Source organism: Trichoplusia ni, chromosome 7 (assembly GCF_003590095.1).
Source record: "Trichoplusia ni isolate ovarian cell line Hi5 chromosome 7, tn1, whole genome shotgun sequence".
Taxonomy (NCBI): Eukaryota; Metazoa; Arthropoda; class Insecta; order Lepidoptera; family Noctuidae; genus Trichoplusia; species Trichoplusia ni.
Genome location: NC_039484.1, coordinates 5,197,358 through 5,216,369, shown reverse-complemented (window position 1 = coordinate 5,216,369; position 19,012 = coordinate 5,197,358). Strand labels below are relative to the sequence as shown.

At 34.7% G+C, this 19,012-nt stretch overlaps 2 protein-coding genes across 6 annotated transcripts; both read right to left on the bottom strand.

The window, feature by feature from the left end:
• Positions 1–544: 544 nt before the first annotated feature.
• Positions 545–9,014, bottom strand: LOC113496148. Of its 5 annotated transcripts, none has more exons than XM_026875276.1 (11): positions 8,675–9,014; positions 7,423–7,527; positions 6,658–7,023; positions 5,826–6,312; positions 5,132–5,297; positions 4,583–4,647; positions 3,730–3,828; positions 2,828–2,952; positions 2,354–2,449; positions 1,835–2,008; positions 545–1,062 (listed from the first exon to the last, which is right to left on the bottom strand). In XM_026875276.1, exons 1-11 carry the CDS (start codon positions 8,807–8,809, stop codon positions 772–774), a joined length of 2,109 nt encoding a protein of 702 aa, XP_026731077.1. In that variant the 5' UTR covers positions 8,810–9,014; the 3' UTR covers positions 545–771. The 5 variants fall into 5 exon arrangements, with proteins under 5 accessions (XP_026731077.1, XP_026731074.1, XP_026731075.1 ...); XM_026875273.1 differs by having other exon boundaries at positions 2,828–2,940; positions 7,384–7,527; positions 8,675–9,013; XM_026875274.1 differs by having other exon boundaries at positions 2,828–2,937; positions 7,384–7,527; positions 8,675–9,013.
• Positions 9,015–9,591: 577 nt separating this feature from the next.
• LOC113496179 (vicilin-like seed storage protein At2g18540) lies at positions 9,592–16,742 on the bottom strand. The gene is made up of 8 exons (XM_026875325.1): positions 16,364–16,742; positions 15,042–15,299; positions 12,859–13,009; positions 12,477–12,660; positions 11,926–12,104; positions 11,330–11,506; positions 10,657–10,869; positions 9,592–9,965 (listed from the first exon to the last, which is right to left on the bottom strand). Exons 2-8 carry the CDS (start codon positions 15,152–15,154, stop codon positions 9,852–9,854), a joined length of 1,131 nt encoding a protein of 376 aa, XP_026731126.1. The 5' UTR covers positions 15,155–15,299; positions 16,364–16,742; the 3' UTR covers positions 9,592–9,851.
• Between the last annotated feature and the right edge of the window lie 2,270 nt (positions 16,743–19,012).

Genomic DNA, 19,012 nt, shown 5'->3' with positions numbered 1-19,012 from the left:
CTACGAGTTATTCAACTCATGATTTATTAATTTGGCATCTTACTAAAAGTAGTCAGCCTTGTGATACTTATAATCTATTTAACAACATAGTTAAAACTTACAAAAATATAGTGCATGAACAACAACATTTGTTCGTTTATTGCAATAAACGAAGAACAACGAAGTTGCTTTTTATTTATCTTGGACACATTTGTTTATATCAAAACTCAAAAATTAAACAGTGCATAGTCACTTATATGAAAACTTATAATAACTGGTGACATTTTAAGAAAAAAAAAAATCAATTTCACTATTTATTGCAAACAACATTGGTTGATTGCTGTAAGTAAAAAAGTAAAGGTGATTCAAAAAGTTTGTTTACCACCTTAACTTCTGAACAAATTATCACACAAATAAGACTTTTTCGGGATCGAAAATAAAACAAATATAATATGACATACCATAGGTATTTTAACATATCATCTATCTTACTATAAGTAAGCACCTTCGATGCCTAAACGGTTGACCAATTTAATGTGTTACGAAATCTACTGATTACGGTTGTGATTAGTCATCAGATAGATTAACAGTCGCTAACAAAACTTGACTTCAAATATGACAGGTGAAAACATCTGTCAGATTGAATTGAATACTAAATACTACTAGGTATTTTTTTTTATCTATCACCGAAGTGTTCTCCGCAGTTAGCCTAAGCGCGTACTTTGAGAGATTCAGCGGATACAATTCTGTTACTGATGAACCTTTAAAAGACATAAAAAATAATATCTTCATTTAAAAAATATTAACAATAACGCTGATATTTATATTATCTAACTCGGGCTGCCCCACAACGACTTTACTCGACGAATCTATAACTAATTCCCTATTTAACAGTCTTAAGTTAGCGCTGTTAGGTAAGAGATCCATTCTAGAAAGTTCTAGCTTGAAACAGTCTAGATCTAGGTCATAGTCCATGGAGAATGGTAGTTCGGAGATTTCGCCTTTCCAAGTATATGGTTCGCCTGTGACTTTGTTGTAGATTGTCATGCTACCTGATTTTAGCGTATCCAGTTCCGATAGCGTCTGTGGAAAGATGTAATAATCTGTAAGTTTGGGTTTTACTTCTGGGGCACTGAGAAAATTACACAGATTAGGAAATAGGGTATAAAAATCAGTTAAGTCCGTCAGACCGATTTTTTTAATGAAGGCGATTTAGTGAGTGATGTTTTTGTAGACTAAACAGATTTATATTATGAGATTTAGTCAAATACCCTATTGGAGGGGGCATTTGCATATCCATTGATAGAACTAGCCAAACACGGAAATAGCATATACTAGAAGAAAATTACAAATTATAATACGTTGATAGAGTACTGTTACAGTTGGTTAGTAGCTCACCAATGACGTCACGACGCTTCAAAGACCTAATCATGAGCTATATCCGCGGCTGTGTCGACTGGATCTACGATGCAGCCGAGGATAAAGCTCATGATCAAAGTCTATCGTTGTTGGAATCTCTTGAAAATTGTCCTGCAAGAGTACGGTAAAGACAGCAAACATACCTGAAGTTCGGTTTTGGGTAAAAACTGGTTGGTATTTTTCTTTCCTTGGGCGGCAAAAAAACTATAAAAGTCAAACAGACAGTTGTGGAAGCGATACGCCACGCTTGAAGACTTAAAAAGTAAAAAAAACTTATTTAACTGCCCGCGGCTCAACCCCTTTCTTTAACCCCCGACGAAAAACAAGGGGTCTGTCATAAATCAGTCTGTCTGTACCCATACCAAAGTTACCAAAATTGAGCGGACAAAAAAACAAACAAACACACATTCGCACAGCATGTTAATATAAATCTTACCGCTAGCGCCGCCATGAAACAATCTGGGTCTTCGTACTTGGCTAGGAGTACGTACAAGGCTCCTGCGTGGTCTAGCAGGCGCGCGAGCCAGCGGCGACTGCTGGCCAGCCGGCCTAGAGAGTACGTGATGCTTACGTCTGGACGACAGCAGGGGAGTATATCTGATGCGTGTTCCTAGTGAAACAATACCATTTTTAAATAAAATTATTTATTTCGGCTAGAAAAACAGTAATACATAAAATTCAATCATAAATTCAAAGATGTGTATGCACAAGGTGCAGGTTCGATCCCAACGCAGGCCAATTGCCAATGATTTAAAAAAATTACATTTCCATACTTAGTTATTTTAAGACACCATTCACAAAGTTAAAGAAAAACTTCATAGAGAAGTCGCAAATCGCAGTGACCTAGTGTAGTGCACCTCACCTATATGGGAAGAGGCTTATGCCCAACAGGCATATATTTATGCTGGTATCATAACTGAATATTTGCTATGAATTCATGAAAGTTAAATCTTACCTTTCTAATATGAAATTCGAGAATGAACCTGGGTCCAGCCCAGTCACAAAGTATGCACTGCATCTTCTCATCCATACCAATTCGCTCCATATAATCCTGTTATTATAAAATAGTACCGAGGTCTTAGCAAAAACACGAAATAAATTTGAATCAAGACTAGTGCTTTTGGAAAACTTTAACTTTTTATTAACCACGGGACTTTAAACTTTGCACTGTATGTTTTAAGATATTTTTTAAAAGAACAAAAAAGTATAACCGACTTCGAATAAAAACTACTGTCAATTTTTTTTACGTTAAATGAAAAAAGAGAGAATCAACAAAATCGATTCATCCAGTCCAAAGTTCGAAACGATTGAAAATCCTTTTGAAGTAAATTGAAATTAAGTTTAAAGTATCTATTAGTTTACTAAAAACAAATCGCAAATGCATAAATAAAACTTTTAAAAACAGATTTGAACTGGAGAAAACCCTTACCCCATCTTGACTGATCAGTTCTAAAGCATCTTCCACCATCTGTTTCTCAGGTAGGGAGATGGCTCCAAGCTCCTGGTAAGTCAGGGTCTCTTCTGATGAACACCTGAAGTCTGCTACAGAAGAATCTACATTAGAAAGAAAGAAATAAAAAGCATTTATTTGCCGCTATGACTCATATCCCATATAGGATAATACAGATAAGCAAATATACATTCAAACTAAAGTACATGTAAAACAATAGAAACAAAAAAACAACAAGATAGAAAAAAATATGCGTCACAAGCAAGCGGAATGGCCCTCGCTCAGCATATGCAGCGACCCTATGTGAATCAGTGTCGCGGCGCTGATTTTCATAAAATAAATAAGATATTAAATGTGTTATAAATATTTACTATTTTAGAACTACTAAAAGTATAAAGGCACATCAGTGCAGTTTCTCGACAATGACTGTGAGGTATGATCGTAAGTATCAATTATTAGGTATATTTCAAGTCTAACGCGTTGCCCTGCTAGACACAGGCCTCTTCTAAATTGCGCCACAACACTCGGTCCTCCACCTTCAGCGTCCAGTCCGAGCCAGTTATCTTTTTCAACCAATTTTAAAAAGGCGGTTTCTAATCTATCTGTTTTTTTTTCTTTGGTAGCTTTGATCTACAAATTAGATAAACCGACTTGGTTGTTTTTTATCACGTCAACTATTTCATGTGGAACAGCTGTCAATAGGTCCCATAAAAATTTCATCAATTCCGTAGTTTTAATTTGAAGAAGGTATCTTCAAATAAAAACTTCTGAAGTTGATGAAACGTGTACGTTTTTGTCAAGTTATCAGTTATTGAGGCTGGAGGGACATGTTTGGCTAGCTCAAAGTTTAAACTAATGATAAACTTAGCTATAAAACTTACCGTGCATTTGTTCCTCTTGACATCGAAAGTTTCTAAAGAAGTCTTGCACCCGAGGTGTCTCTTGGTCCGGGTCTGTGTACTGCTGGCTATCCGCCATCGCTGTTTCCACATAAATTATTAAGAAAAGAATTATCATCATAAAAATCAGTCAATCTCTTGTGTATTTTCATGTTGAGGGTTGTAATTGGTAATTAGTCTTTCCGTCACTTGAATTTTGTTTTTATTACAATTTGTCACTATCTTGGACCTTTTGAAAGAAGATATATTAATTACTTTAGACTGTTAGAACTGTAGAAGCGAAAGGCTTCTCTATAGTATGTACTGTTTATTTTTGCAACAGGAATAGTTTGATTTAAGAGGTGGTAGTTAATAATCAGACTAGTGCTATCATCCCGCAGCTGATAAGATGCTGTTTCAATCAGGGACTGCACAAAACCGAATATAAGTTAATTCTTTCGCAAGTGTAACAGGTTATGTGCCTACAATAACAGAAATGTTATCTCTTGGTAATGGTATCCCTTTCATAACAATAACGTAAAGGAAACCCTATCAATTAGTTACTACTAAAAGACTAAATTACGAGACTTGTAGTCCGAATGGGTAACTCTGCTACAGTCGTTGAAGGGGTAACCCGTTCAAAATTTGTTAACGTTAACAAGTATAACCCACCAAACATGAGTTTTTTAATATACAGGTAATTAGTAAAGGTTTTTAAGCGGTTTCCCATGGATGCGTAAATTAGTTTAATATATATGGAATTGGTTTTAAAACCCTATCCAAAACCCATTGAATGGGTAACCAAAATGGTCCCTGGTTCTAATATGGTGTTAGTGGAAGAGAAGCCAAAACTCACAAGCAGTGTCATAGTTGTTGCGCACTGGCGGGGAGGGCTGCACCGCGCTGTAAGCAACATGCAAGCTGTAAGCCACACACCAGCAAATTAATAGAAAGCAGTATTAATGGAACATGATCTTGCAAATTCGAACCCACGATTTCATTGCAAAGACACTTTCACAGACTTTCTGTGTATGATAGTAAATAGCTTTCGTATAATTAATTTTACTTTTGATGCAGGAAATTTTCATTCAAAAAAAGACGAGTGTGAGAAATAGGATTCGCTGAGCAGTGAAATAGTTAAGATATATTCTTTTTCTATTTGCTACTGCCTGTTAAGTTACTAAGAGAAGCTGCAGTAAGGGTTTAAGTGAGCGCAAAATGAGCTAGCAAACTGAAAGAAACGTAAAAAGTCTTCGTACGTACCTACATTTTTTATGAAAGAAAAGAAGATAGAAATTGAAATTGCAAATCACGTAACAAAAAACGTAGCGTGATTAAAGCATAGGTAGGTGTAAAAAGACACCAAAAGCTGTTCGACAAACCATACCTATTAAAAATAACTTACGGTGTAACTATAAGTGGTGTACTGAATACAGTGTTGGTCTTTGTCGTAGTTCTGCGTATTGGCGGCTGGCTCGTTAACATGATGTTCTTTAGATTGTAGAACTTCTCTAGTATAATGGGGCCCTGGTGTTGGAGGCACGGGTCCGATATGTATATGGGGATTGATGCTGAAAAAAAATATAACTATTAAAACGACTGCGGAGATAGCCGAGTGGTTGAGGTCACCACACCAAACCCACTGTGCGCGACGTGTCGCGGGTTCGATCCCCGCGTAGGACAAGCATTACAAGTGTGGTCCACGAATGCTTGTTCAGAGACTGTGTGTTTGTGTGTTTGTGCATGTGATTTCTATGTTTTAGCGATGTCTTATTGCGGGAGTCGTTTCTTTTTTTTTAAGTTAATTTGACAAGATTTTGTTTGATTAGACGAAAAAGTACTTTCTCACTCACAATTTAAACTAAAAACTATGAAAATAAAACCCACAGTCAGTGATATTAAAAATGATTAACCCACTCTATGAAGAGTTCTAAACAGATAGAATAACTGTAAATGGCAAAGGTCACCACACTAGACGCTTGTCCTACGAGAGTATTGAACTTGCAACACTTCGCGCAGTGGGTTTTTCGTGGTGACCTAAACCACTCGGCTATTCAAGCAGTCAAAATGTATACGTCATATAAAAATACCAAACTTACCAATTTCAGGCTCATGTACTTGCACATAGATTGGCTGCGTCAGATCATTATAATACATATTATTAAAGTTACTGAACACCTCATTGATTCTCGGTAGCGTGCCCTCACTATCACACATTACCGACTCTCTCCTAGACCGGACCTGCTCAGCCCGGATCTTCTTATGATAGTATTCCGAGTAAACATCATTTTCTTTATAACAATTACTATTTAAATCTGGAGTGTACAAATTCTGTTGTACGGGTCGTTGTTGATAATTCTGTTCTGGTGAGACCGGTCTTGGTTCAATGGAGAGTAATGGAGAATTTCTGATGTCATTAATGATTTCTTGTCGGTTGTAGTTTGGTGCTTGCTTTTGTATGATAGCGTTGAGCTTTGTGAGGGTACCGTCAGCTCTTCGGATTGTTACGTTCGGTATTTCGTTGTTTAGGGGGTATATGCCGCTGATGCGACGTTGTATTCTTAGTTTCGGGCGGGGAGATGTTTGCTAGAATGTAAAGAGGGTGATAAGTGTTTGCTCCTGCCGTAATAAATGAATAGTGAACGACTTGGAAGCATAATTACACAAAAACACCACCACGTATATACTTTTTCATAACATAAAATACATTCGGAATATTCCAACTTTTTAATAGTCACGTTATACTATAGCAGTTGCTGTTTGACATGCTGTCCGAATGCTAGTGTGAAATAACTTTAAGTAAAAGTTTACTTAAAAACCTATCTACTAAAAATTTTGCCTTAATAATTTTAAACCTATAATATTTTTCAAAACTGTACCAGAACCAGCAGTCCTGTTAACAACTATTACTTAAAGACAACAAACACTTACCACACTCCTATGCGTCAACACCTCCTGATCATTCTTCCAACTCGCAGCACTCTTCGTAACACATATCCTATCAAACTTCCTATACTTCTCCTTCACAATATTCACCCTGGTCTCCTTCCTTGCTTCCGTTCCAGTCTTGATAAACCCAAAGATAGTATTGTTAACCAAGTAACTTGGTTTCTTGACTCGGTTAAAGCTACGTAGTACTCGGTCACTACTGTTTGTTGGAACTATTCTTGATGCCGTCTGTGGGTATTTTAACGGAGAGTTTTGTTCCGGACTGTAATGTGTTACCAGTACGTGTCTTTTTGGTGTACTAGTTATCGGTGGTGATGTGCTGTTGCTTGTTGAGGATACTTCCATGCTCTGTGGACGATTTGGTAGTTAGCGTGGTAATGTTGTATGTTAGATTGTAAAACTGTAGTACTATTGATAAGTTCTGAACATATTGTAATTTACATTGATGTCTGAAATGATATTATGGAAATACAAGACGCAAAAAGATTTGTTTATATCAAGATAGTTACATGGTAGTTAAATAAACACTTTTACCATGTTATGTCCTTTTAAAACTCATGTGTACATATTTAAAAAATTTAAAGAAACATTTTCCGAGTAACACATCATGAAACTGAGTCAGATGCATAATCTAAAGATTATAATATAATAATCCTCTTTTTCACTATAACAATTTTCTTTATACTTTTTACGCTAGCATAAACATACCTGAACATGTTTCTTTCTGCGTTTAGCCTTCTTACGTACCATTGAACTCTGATTACGTTCTAGACGTACTTTCTTAACAAGAAGATCAACTTCCTGTGGACTCCTGTACTTCTTAGTATGGATCAAGTCCACCAAATATACTTTCTGTAAAGGTAATATAAATTGTATGTGTAATTAAATTACGTCCAAAAAAAAAAAAAGAAAAAAAATAGTGCTTTCAAAACCACAACTCTTTTTTTATAAAAGTTAATGCAACTTGCTAATATAGGCACTTATTAAAATAAAATTAAAATAGTTACATATATGCATCATCCAAAAGTTTATGTAGTAAGACTGTAGTGTCAATATTTTTTTAAAATATCTTTTAGCTCATTTTTAAACAATTATAAGAAAATCCTTAGGAATATTAACGACACACAGATTTAATGATTCTATGTGTGGGTTTTAAATGTTCTTCTTATGGGGAAGAACTGGCAATAAAGTCTCTAAGTTTATAATATATTTCTAGTATCAAGATTTAAAAAAAACTCCTACTACTTTCTACAAGACAGAAATTGACTGAATTTTAACAGTTATCCCTGAACTTGTTCCAACATACCTTTTAAGGCTCAGATACAAAATATTAAATCCAATGAGTACTATGTATAGAATAAAATGATTTAATTACAACCGACAAATTTAATTCAAAATGGATTTGATGATGGTGCCTGTCCATGATGATAGAGCAACATAATGAGGGTAGTAAACAATGCTATGTTTTAGCTAAGAGCTTAATGAATTGAAGAATAATTAAATTACTCCAATGTAAAGATAATAATAAAACATTTTTGTATCTGAATGATGATGGGTGTTAGAAAGTGTTCAAGTTTTGATTAAACATGGTGGGTGTTTGACCATTTTTTATAGGTCATAGAGTTGTTTTTTTTTAAATAGAATTTTTCTATTTTCTTAATATTTGATAGGTAAATGTATCTAATGAAAATAAAGACTCCAAATCTAGTGCTACAATTACTAATAAGAATCTTTTTAAATTAATATTTATTTATAAATGATCATACTGCCAATTAAATGTTGAAATTGATGCAAAAGTATAATTAATACTACCTATTTTTATTCCTTAGTCTAGCTTTATGATAAAAAAATAAAATGAGTTGATTAACTTATCCATGCAATGTCTACAGTCACATGAATTGAATAAACTATTTATTATTCCTTAAATTTTGAATAAAGTCCCACACTTATTTACATTATGTATTTTGTATTTACAATAGAAAACAACTTAGAATCTTACCTTAACGTTAGAAGGAAGTGATAAAGCCTTCGCAGTTTGCTGCAAAAACCTATACGAACATCGCTTCAAGTTATTTAACGAGTATTCTTCATCTTCTTTTATTGGCACACTTATTTCCTCTCCAGACACGTCCATTTCGAAATTGTAAACTTTCAAGTACTCAACCCATTAAAACCGACACACGTGTGTTTAAAATAAGATAAATCAGTAAAATCACCCTCTTATAGTCAATAAATAACATTTCCATTAAATTTATATAGAACTACCTTCTTCTAAAACACTAATGCTAATAATTTTAACGTAAAACTGTCTTAGAAGTTTGAAAGTTGCTCTCATCGTCTCATCTTTCTAAACTTTTTGACATTACGTATATAAATAATGAATTTATACCGGAAGTTAAACTAAAAAAACTGAATAAATCATTCTTAAAATTTGATAAGGTTTACTGAGTATTTAGTAGGAGAACTCGAGTTGCATAAAATTTAATGCCAGAATCGAATTGTTGTTATACATTTTTATTAACATCACAAATTATCTTATTCGAAAACTGTGACTGCTTAATTAAAAACATTTTGATTTATAGGTAAACTATTATAATAAATTATGGTCGTGTAAAATTTCAGATTTGTTTCAGTTGTAGTGTGGAATATAAAAATCAATACTTTGTATGATTACTTCCGCGGAAACTCAGTGAAAACTGAATGAACGAAAGACTGTGGCAACAGCAGTTATTCTACAAAGATCTCATAGATGGCAGTGCATTCTAGTTCCTTATGACTGATAGATGGCGTTATTGGTAGAAACGACTAGGAACTAAAACTAGGAAATACAATAATAAAAAACTTCGTCATTATATGATTTTATTAAATTAGTCTAAAATACTTTTAACATGATTTTAATTATCCTATTGACGGGAAGTGCACTGACGACTCTTTCTTGCTTTTTGATTCCGTAGCTCTTCTGAAAGGATGAACTGGGTTCGTACTGGAAAATAACGATGATTATTGATATTGTACCTAATTTATGGGAGACATTGGAAATACAAGATAGTTTGTGTTTGACAAATATATTTTTTTTTGCATTTTTGTCAGATGTCACTCATCTGATTTTATTAGAGTTTTTTTTTAATATTTAGGTGGCTAATTATTATTAAGGTGGATTAAGTTTGAAGTTTTGCTCACCTAGTCCGTGCAGAAGAACTTGAGTATTTAGATGCCATTATATCTTTAAACATTGTTGCTTTCTTCGTAAACGTTTGATACTTAGCTTCATTGTTTATTAGTTCTGATTCCTGAAATCAAATACAAAAATGTTAAAGCAAGATTCTATTGTGGAAATAGGACGGTATGCACAGTATAGTAGGGTGTCTTGCTCTCACGGCCTTAGTCTATGATATTAGCGTGAAGACATTCGTTTTTTTCATGGACTAGTACTTGGTCGCTATCAGCAATTTGATTTAGATCGATCTACTAATGAATATTCTAAAACTTGTTCCTTCTTTTTATACTAATAAAGACTTATGCCTAGGGCCTTCACAGAAGGTCCTTCCCATTTAAAGGCTTACGCTTAACGCCTTAGAAAGTTTTCATAAGCTGAGAATCTACCACAAAATCTTAAGGTAATATTAGACTGCATAGCCGAGTGGTAAAGTTCACCACGCCAAACACTGAAAGTGACGTGCGGCGGGTTCGATCACCACGCAGGGCAAAGAATTATTTGATTCACGAATGCTTGTCCTGCGTCTGTTTATCTTTGATCACAGAAATGCTTGTCCTACGCGGGGTTCGAAACCGCGACACGTCGCCCACAGTGGGTTTGTTGTGGTGTCTAGAAGTACAAATCAAAAGACCAACGGAGGAGTCGTATTGACAGCACAAGACTTACTGACAGCTCAATACACGGTCTCTTCCACACCTGAAATATTATTACTTTAAGACGTGGCAATAGGCTCTCAGCTCTTATCTTAGTACTAATATCCCTACCAACTGCCTCTCATTCTCCCTGATCTGGCAGCTCAAGCTCTGTCTATACTCGATCTGTTTCCTGAGCTCCTGGTTGGCGTCGTCGATCCTCTTCTGAAGCTCGCAGTGAGCTGACCTCTTTACTCTCTGCATTCTCTCGCTCCTTTCTTGTTTGTCTCTTTCTAATTGTTCTGTTCGGGATTGTATGTGACGCTTGTATTCTTCTGCGGCTTTCTGTCGAATGGATTTTTATATATGGTATGTTGTTTTTTGACTTTCGGTAACATTTTAAACGAGAAACCAGACAGGAATTTGAGGCTGTAAGTTTATGATGTGACTATGATATTTGAGAGGTATATCGAGTATATATGTAGATGTCTATTTTATATTGTGAAGAAAAAATGAAGAGAAAACAAAAAATGTAATTAATTCAGTGCTCTGAAATCTCGTGTGACGTCACTTACCAGTACGTTTCCTACTAGCAAGCAAATAGCCTAATAAATGCATGTTCAGCCGATGATAAAAGAGTAGCCGAACTTTCCGGAGCTCGTGTGTCGATACGACACAATATCAGAAAGTCTGTCCGGAATCAATCATTAATGCACAACCCTTCTCTTTATCTCTTTTCATAGACGGGAGAAATTGAACACTTAAATATCCAGTCAGATCCTCCAAAGAGGTAAACAGTACTGACCTCTTTCCTCATCCGTTGCTCCTGTTCCACCTGTCTCATATGCTCGTCAGTCTTGTTATGTTCTTGCTGCATCCACTCTTCTGTAACTCTCTCCGCTTCCTCTTCAAGGCCTGAAGCCATTCTTCTTTCACGATTAAAGTTCGCGACACCAATTTGTTTCTCTATTTGTAGGGATTTCTGTAAATAATTTGGTTAGATAGTTAAGTACGTTATTCTGTCATAATAGTAATGTTTCAAAGATTATTAATATTTATTAAAGTCTTCGTTAACTCTGGAACGATTGCAATATACTACTTCAATGATTTTAGTACTGATTTTTCATTGCTCTTTACCAAGCGCCTAGATCTAAGTAGTCTGGAATTCGACTTAGTAAGTAAACCTAATCATTTAAAATTGTAGACACCTTATTTTTTTGATAAATTCTATGCCTTGATGATAGGAATAGTTATTCTTGTTTAATAGTAACTATTGTGATACTGATTCATTATTAGTCGACACGAGTTCGACTCGCGGTTGGGACAGAAACTAGTCGGGCGATCCCGATACATACCCGTGCGTAAACCGTTGCATCATTTAACATTTTTGTTTAACCTTACCATCTGCAGTCGACTCCTCTCCTTCTCCCTCCGTAACTCTTCGAGAGCCACTCTGATGGTCCCATTGTCTATCTCTCTCGCTTTCATCTTCTCGTTCTTCAGTCTTGTCATCTTCATTTCATGCCCTTCTATGAAGTTCTTTCTGTTCGTCATTTGTTGCTCTTTTTTCTTCTTGATAGCTGAAATGTACGTTTATTTATGTTAAAGTTTCGTTTTTTTTCGTTTATCGATCATAAATGAAAAAAAAACGACTCCCGCACTGAAGAACGTAATACCTGAACTAACATTTAAGACACATGAACAAAGACGCCCAGATTCAGGACAAGCACTCGAGGATCACTCAAATACATGTCCTACGAGGTCAAGCACGGAGGGGTTTGGCGTGATGACTTTAACCACTCGGCTATCAGTGAAGTCAAATGGTCCGTGGAATTTCGGTACTTTGTTTATTTAAGGGCATGTTTTTCGTAGATCTCCATCATTATATACGAGGATATCATTTGTGAATAAATATATTGAGTACTACACATTTATTATTAACTAATCTTTACCTTCATAATGATCTTGTTCCATTTTCTTCTTCATCTTCTCGAGCTTTCTGTTCTCCTTCTCTCTCTCTTGTCTTATCAATTCTTGTCTCTTCTTGTTAGCGCTTGCTATTTGTTCGTCATAACATCTTCGTCTTTCTAATGTCTCCTGCTGCCTTTTTTGAGCTGCTAGGTGTTCCAGATATTCCTGTAGAAGATCATATTATGGATTATAGTTATCAATATTTCACTCTTTAGAGATATTAGAAAGGGTCAACCTTTTATACTCTGTAGTTTTTTGGGTACTCTAATCTTTTACCATACGTCAGCACGAATCCTTTCAAAAAAAGGCGCATGTTAAGTCCATACCTCTAACAATACAGCACACTACAGGCAACTAACTCACCTTCCTATTATAATCTTCTATCAACACTTGATGCCACATCATGTCTATGTTCTGTCCTTCTCTTTCTATATTCTTCTTTTCTTCCATCTGTAACTTCTGAAGCTGTCTCAGTTGTATCTCATCTTCTCTTGTAGATTGCATGCCTTTTGCTCTGAAATTCACATAATGTGAAAGAAACTTAGTCAATCCTAGTCCCGTCTAGTCAATAGCGACATTACGGAAGAGCGTTGAATAACCTATTACACCAACATGAACGGTTACCGGCCAGTCATAAAACTGATTTAGTAAATCGTACAGTCGACAAGAACTATGTTGAATGAAGTCTAAAGATTAACCCGTCTTACTGACAATAATGAAGATATTAATATAATTAGTATTCTCATTAAATTTTTGATTTGTTGAAAAATGTACACACGTATCATCATCACCATCATCATCTCAGCCCATAGCAGTCCACTGCTGGACATAGCCAGCATGTTTTACATACATATAAAACGGCGCTATTTTCGTCAGCAAACAGTTTAAAGTTTGTGTTCATTTGATTTTTGTAAAATGTTATGTGTTTGATTAAATCGAAATCAAATCATTTATTTCATTTTCTTTAAGGCAAATACCATTTAAAGCCTTGTTAAGTAATTTCGAGTACTTACTGACTAAACTTAGTCTTAACTGGGCAAAAAACCTGCGTTAGGCAAAAAAAAAAAAAGTTGCTACCAACAATGCATGTCCAACCACACAGGTAGATTACTATCCATCCATTTTCTTATCTCATGATCACATTTTGGCAGTATCCTCAACGGGACTGTTGTAATGGTTGACTTTATTACATTTTCTTACTAGATTTTGCTTCGCTCTAGGGAGATGTCTTAAGGTTATTCTCCGTCCAAAGAAACGTGATTCATTATATCATGTAATCTATTTTCTTTTAATTCCTTTAAGGATTTTAGTAGTGGCTGCTACTTTATTTGACTGTGAAAGTAATGACTTGGAGCAAATTGTATTTGATTAATAGAATCAGGTGTTCCTTGGCAAAACTTCATGACATCTAATAGTATACTCGTGTAGTTTAATTTATTTATGGGACAGAATTAGGTATATTCGATACATTTTTTTATTTATACTAAAACCACTTTTTGCTTAAGAGTCTGTAATAGATCCTGATGTGTTTTTTTTCGGATGCGAAATCATCAAATGAATCCTTTCGTTTTCAACAATTCGAAGCAGTTCTTTTCTTATCTTAGGGGATAACATTATTCTATTTGTTTTTGAACATTTATATTCAAAATAGAAACAATAAAGTATGATAAATTCTACCATAATTCTGGATCCGTTTGTTTGTACGCAATAAATAAGTATTGCTTACTTGGCTTACATCCAGGAGCACAGCTTGCTATTTAGAGCATTGCTTTGCTGCCTTTATGATATCTGTATCTTATGACATATTATACTTTATTCTTTATGTAATCGTGCCAGTATTGTAAGGGGATATCGAAAAAATTGTAGGTTAGAGTATGGAGTAAGATGGGAATAGCGTTATGCTGTTGTGGAAACGATGAATTACAAAATCAACTGCTTTATTTAAGAGCTTTGTTGCTGGGCGATAATATTGTTCTATAAATTACAAAGAAATCAAGACGCGTTTAAACTCTAGCGTAAAATCTCTAGCTGTAAATATCCTATCATTCAGAGACTTTTTAATCCACCTTTCTTTAAGTAACAAGTGCCCAACACTCAGATGTTCAAGTACACACTACGACAGAGCGAGTGGCGTGAAATGATGTTCAAAATACTTCAAGCAGTTTTTAGCCCTCGACGGAAAAAGAGGGGCGTTGTAAGTTTAACGTGTGTAATGATGTGTGTCTATTATGTATAGATATATTATTATAGTTGCTACTGCCATAAAAGAAGGAGAATATTTTAAGAATCTCAATCGTAAGGTCTTTAATTTGAATGTTTGAAATAACGTTACTTGAAACTAAGAAATTTGTTTATATACGAGTATATTCAGACGGTCAAAATGATAGCAAGCTCTTTTGAATGAATTGTTGTTGCGATAAAATCATCAATTAACTGGATATCACCAAAATAGTTTGAAAGAAGACAGAACTGTTTGACCGAATTGTCTGTGACTGAGCAAGATTAGGTTTAAACTAATTTTGCCATAAATCGTATCGAATACTCACATTTTTTCTCTTTCCAATGCCTTCTGGCACTCTCTTATCTTCTCCTTCTCAATCTCCTCCAAATAACCTCTCGCCTTCGTTTCCTTTTCCTTGCAATAGCCACATTCTTCCATCGACTGCTTTCTAACAAGTTCCTGTGTCAACGCCTCTTCTTCTTCTCCTAACAGTGTCTTTAGTTTCTCCCTTCTGTGTCATAGATTAATTTCTTCTTGGTTCAGCAGGTCTTTTACTTTTTCTTGTGTACGATTGATAACAAGTCTGCAAGTAATATTATTACAAAGGAGTTATCAGCACTTCTCAAAATAAAATGGAACGGTTGTAATTTTGAAAGTGGAACACGACGTTAATTGGGCGCCACCATCTTAATTTCAAAACTGCATTTTTCTTTCAATGGTGACTTTTGGCTTCTCTTTACTATATGTATATTAGTATCAGAAGTGGTTTAAAATTGATGATAGAGTCTTGGAGTTTTTCGGCCGTATCAAAGTGCCGTGAATAGAAGAACTACTAACTACTTATTACAGGTTATTGAAATCACTTCTTTATGAGTAGGTTTCTACTGTTTCTTCTAAGTGTTTAATTTGACATGTTAGAGTAAAGATTGAAATGAACAAAATCATTAGAAAATTAGAAATTTTCTCAGTATTCAATTTAATCTTCATGTCTAGGAACTCTAAGAAGGCATGGAGATTGAATTTTCTTATATTTAACTTAGAATATTTAAAAAATATATCAACATTTTTCTCTACTTTTGTGCCTTCAGTTCTTAGCGATCACTTTAATGGAAAATGAAAACCAAAAAATGCATTTCAAATCAGAATCGAATAACTTGGCTTCAAAAAAGTACTTAGGTAATAAAGAATTATTAGTCAATAACTAACAACTACGATGTAAAAGAAATGCAAAGCAATATAAATGATTTACAGAGAAAAAGGAATTGAGGAATTCTAAAGGTGGTTGTAAAATATCGGTATCTTCAAATAGGTTTCTACTATTTCTTTTATAAATTGGAGATGGTAGATTTCAAAATATTTTTTTTTTGTTTTATTAAATCAATAACAGTACGATTATAACAAGCATTTAAGATGGCGAAAAGTATGGAAGTATGGCTAATAACGTCAGTTGTCGGTAAAAGTTTACTGATAAGTGACGTCACATTGCATTTGAACTAATCGCCTTTATATATTTTTTTCTACGTGATTAAATTAAAAATACTGTGTCTATCTAAGGGACTAATTAGGAAGGAGTTAATTCGTTACTGACGCCCATATTATAACTTGCTATTCCAAAATAGTCCGTAACTGTTAGCATCTAAAGCTTACTTTTGTAAATGCACTAAATCGTAGTCTACAACGTCAGTCATCTTCTTCATATCTTCAACATCGACAGTCGCCTTCATCTCCAATCGCTGGCGCTCCTGCAAATCATATTGTAGAACTTTACAAACGTGTTACCTTTTGGTTACATTCTGTATAGATGAATAGTTTTCTTGAGAAAAAAAAACTGCACCTACACTAAAGAATTTAATTCTTGTATTGCAGGCACGTGAACAGAGACTAACCATACGTGGATATCACAAATGCTCCTGCCCTTATACTCAAACAAGCATTGAAACCGCGACATGTTGTGCATAATGGGTTTGCCGTGGGGGCCTTGACCACTCGACGAAAAGAAGAAAATATTTCACAAGGGATGCAAGCAACAATTATTTTTTCTGACTTAATTTAGAAGCAAATTACAATACAATAGTTTTGAGGCTATATAGGGCCGACAATTAGTTCTCAATAAGGCCTATGTAAGTTGGTCCCCGTGTACGTCATTAAAAGAACAGAATTTCACCCCTTAACGTTATCCCGAAGATGAAATAAAACAAGCTTTAGGTATTTAATACAGAAAGATCCAAAAATAACCAGAAATGACCACAGTTTTCCACAAACAGTTCCCTTTTCGTTTACCAACCGCAAAAAGTTCAGGATATTTTAATTAATATACAGTTTGCCGGTCCCGATTGAACCCAGAAAATCAACGAACCTATCAAAATGATAAATGAATGTGGTTTCGTATTTATTAATTAATATTAACTTATATTAAAATTACAGTTTAATTACTTAAAAAGATAATTAATCATATTAATGTTTAATGTTGATTTGGGTGTGTGGTATTGATACGAATTAAGAGGATTGATGGGGCAAGAGGCGAAAGACGATAGTATAGACGAAGATTGACCTATGTCGATCAATGGCTTATACAATGCTTATGATAGTGAAGCATGCCCATCATGAAAAGAACCTAATGTCCAAAGAAATTCACTAAATAATAGTGAAATCTGACATTGACACTGACAAAGAAAAACTGAGTATTATTTGTAATTGAGGTAGGTACAACCTAATTAGTTATATATAGTAAGAACGTTGTTTAACCAATTCATAATTAAGAACTACCGTTTACCACTGAATTTTGGGTTTTGAAGAAAGCTCCAAAGCTTTGTGTAACAGCGAGATGCTGTTACGCGCAGTATAGAACGCTTTCTTGCTTACACAATGGTCTCGGTAACACAACAGTCAAGCTTTAAATGTTCGTGGTACGGGTACAGACTAATATTAGGCAGTAGCCTTAGGAAATTGGAAACTAAAGCGAGATTAATCACGAAACGAAAGTACGCCAAGAAAGATTTGAACCAAGACTTACTTATTAAAAACTAGCTGTTGCCCGCGACTTTGTCTGCGTGATTCTCAAGATGAGAAAAACTATGAAGTTTAATAATAACGATCATAGCAAAAATGTAATGCAATATTAAAAATGAAACACTTTTTTTATATTTTAAGCTTAAATTATAATGAATCTTGAGCCGCCCAAAAACTGTCAAATGTTTGAATCAAACACATTTCATCGTTTACGATACTATCCTGGTGTCAAATATTTCACAGCTGTTTTAATGACTTTTTCTTATTTAATCCCAAAAAGAAGGGTTTATAACTTTGACATATCTGCCTGCCTGTCTGTCTGTGACATCATAGGTTCCGAACGAATTGAATTATTTTAATTTAAACGTGAATTATGTGCGAGTGTTCGTTTAGACATGTTTGACAAATCAAGCCGTTTAAAAATGGGGGAGGGGGGGGGGGTGCAATTAGGAAAGGAAAAAATAACAGAAGGTATAACTCAGTCTTAGCACTTCTGCTAAAAATATTTTACTTTCGAAATTTTCCATTTACTAATTGGGTGGGTTATGATTTTCGAGCACTTCTTGGGCCGGCCTACACCTGAAATTGCTAGACGGATTATGACAGTGATTATGAGGTATCATATAATTATTATTGTACTGTAACCAAAGAGGTAAACCAGAACCATATTACTGAGGCCCCGGTGTCCGTTCGGCTGTCTGTCTCCTGGCTGTTTCTCAGGAACAGTGATAGCCAGACAGTTGTTATTTTCACACATAAACGGTTTCCTGAAACACGTTGTGTTTGATTCTCCTCTTAATATTAAAACTGATCTTCCCCACAAACATTTGGAATATTTCCAAAATAAAAAGTTGGTAAACGTGTTATCTTGGCCCCCTGGTGTTTTGATCATGATTTGCCTTTAAATTGCTGATAAATAAATAGCGTGATAATAAAAATATTTCAGACAGATTTTTTTTAAAATTGACAATGACAAAAATCTAAAGTATAGGATATGTGTAATTTGTGATGTTACGACAAAGCAAAATATGAACATAAAAGTGACTTCATGTGCATGAGTTCTATTTACTGTACCAATTTACATAGCAAAATTAGGTATTTTATTCGTTAACATACCTGACGATCATTGAAGTAAAATACCTACCGTCATCCCTACTGCATAAATGGAACTTAAATAAAGACTACATGAGGTTGGTTATGAGGTTACGCTGTCGATACCGACAGCCAAAATGAATTCTCCAGACATTGTATGACGGATGTAAGAGCTGATAGCTACACGCTATTATC

Excerpts from the sequence above, each read along its gene's own strand:
- LOC113496148 (XM_026875272.1), bottom strand. The coding sequence starts at position 8,809 with ATGGACGTGTCTGGAGAGGAAATAAGTGTGCCAATAAAAGAAGATGAA. Across the intron at positions 2,450-2,827 it reads AACTGATCAGTCAAGATGGG|GATTATATGGAGCGAATTGG; the intron begins GTAAGGGTTTTC and ends TTATAATAACAG. Across the intron at positions 2,009-2,353 it reads TCGAATTTCATATTAGAAAG|GAACACGCATCAGATATACT; the intron begins GTAAGATTTAAC and ends TTGTTTCACTAG.
- LOC113496179 (XM_026875325.1), bottom strand. The coding sequence starts at position 15,154 with ATGGAAGAATGTGGCTATTGCAAGGAAAAGGAAACGAAGGCGAGAGGT. Across the intron at positions 12,105-12,476 it reads GGAACAAGATCATTATGAAG|CTATCAAGAAGAAAAAAGAG; the intron begins GTAAAGATTAGT and ends CGTACATTTCAG. Across the intron at positions 10,870-11,329 it reads AGCAACGGATGAGGAAAGAG|AAAGCCGCAGAAGAATACAA; the intron begins GTCAGTACTGTT and ends TCCATTCGACAG.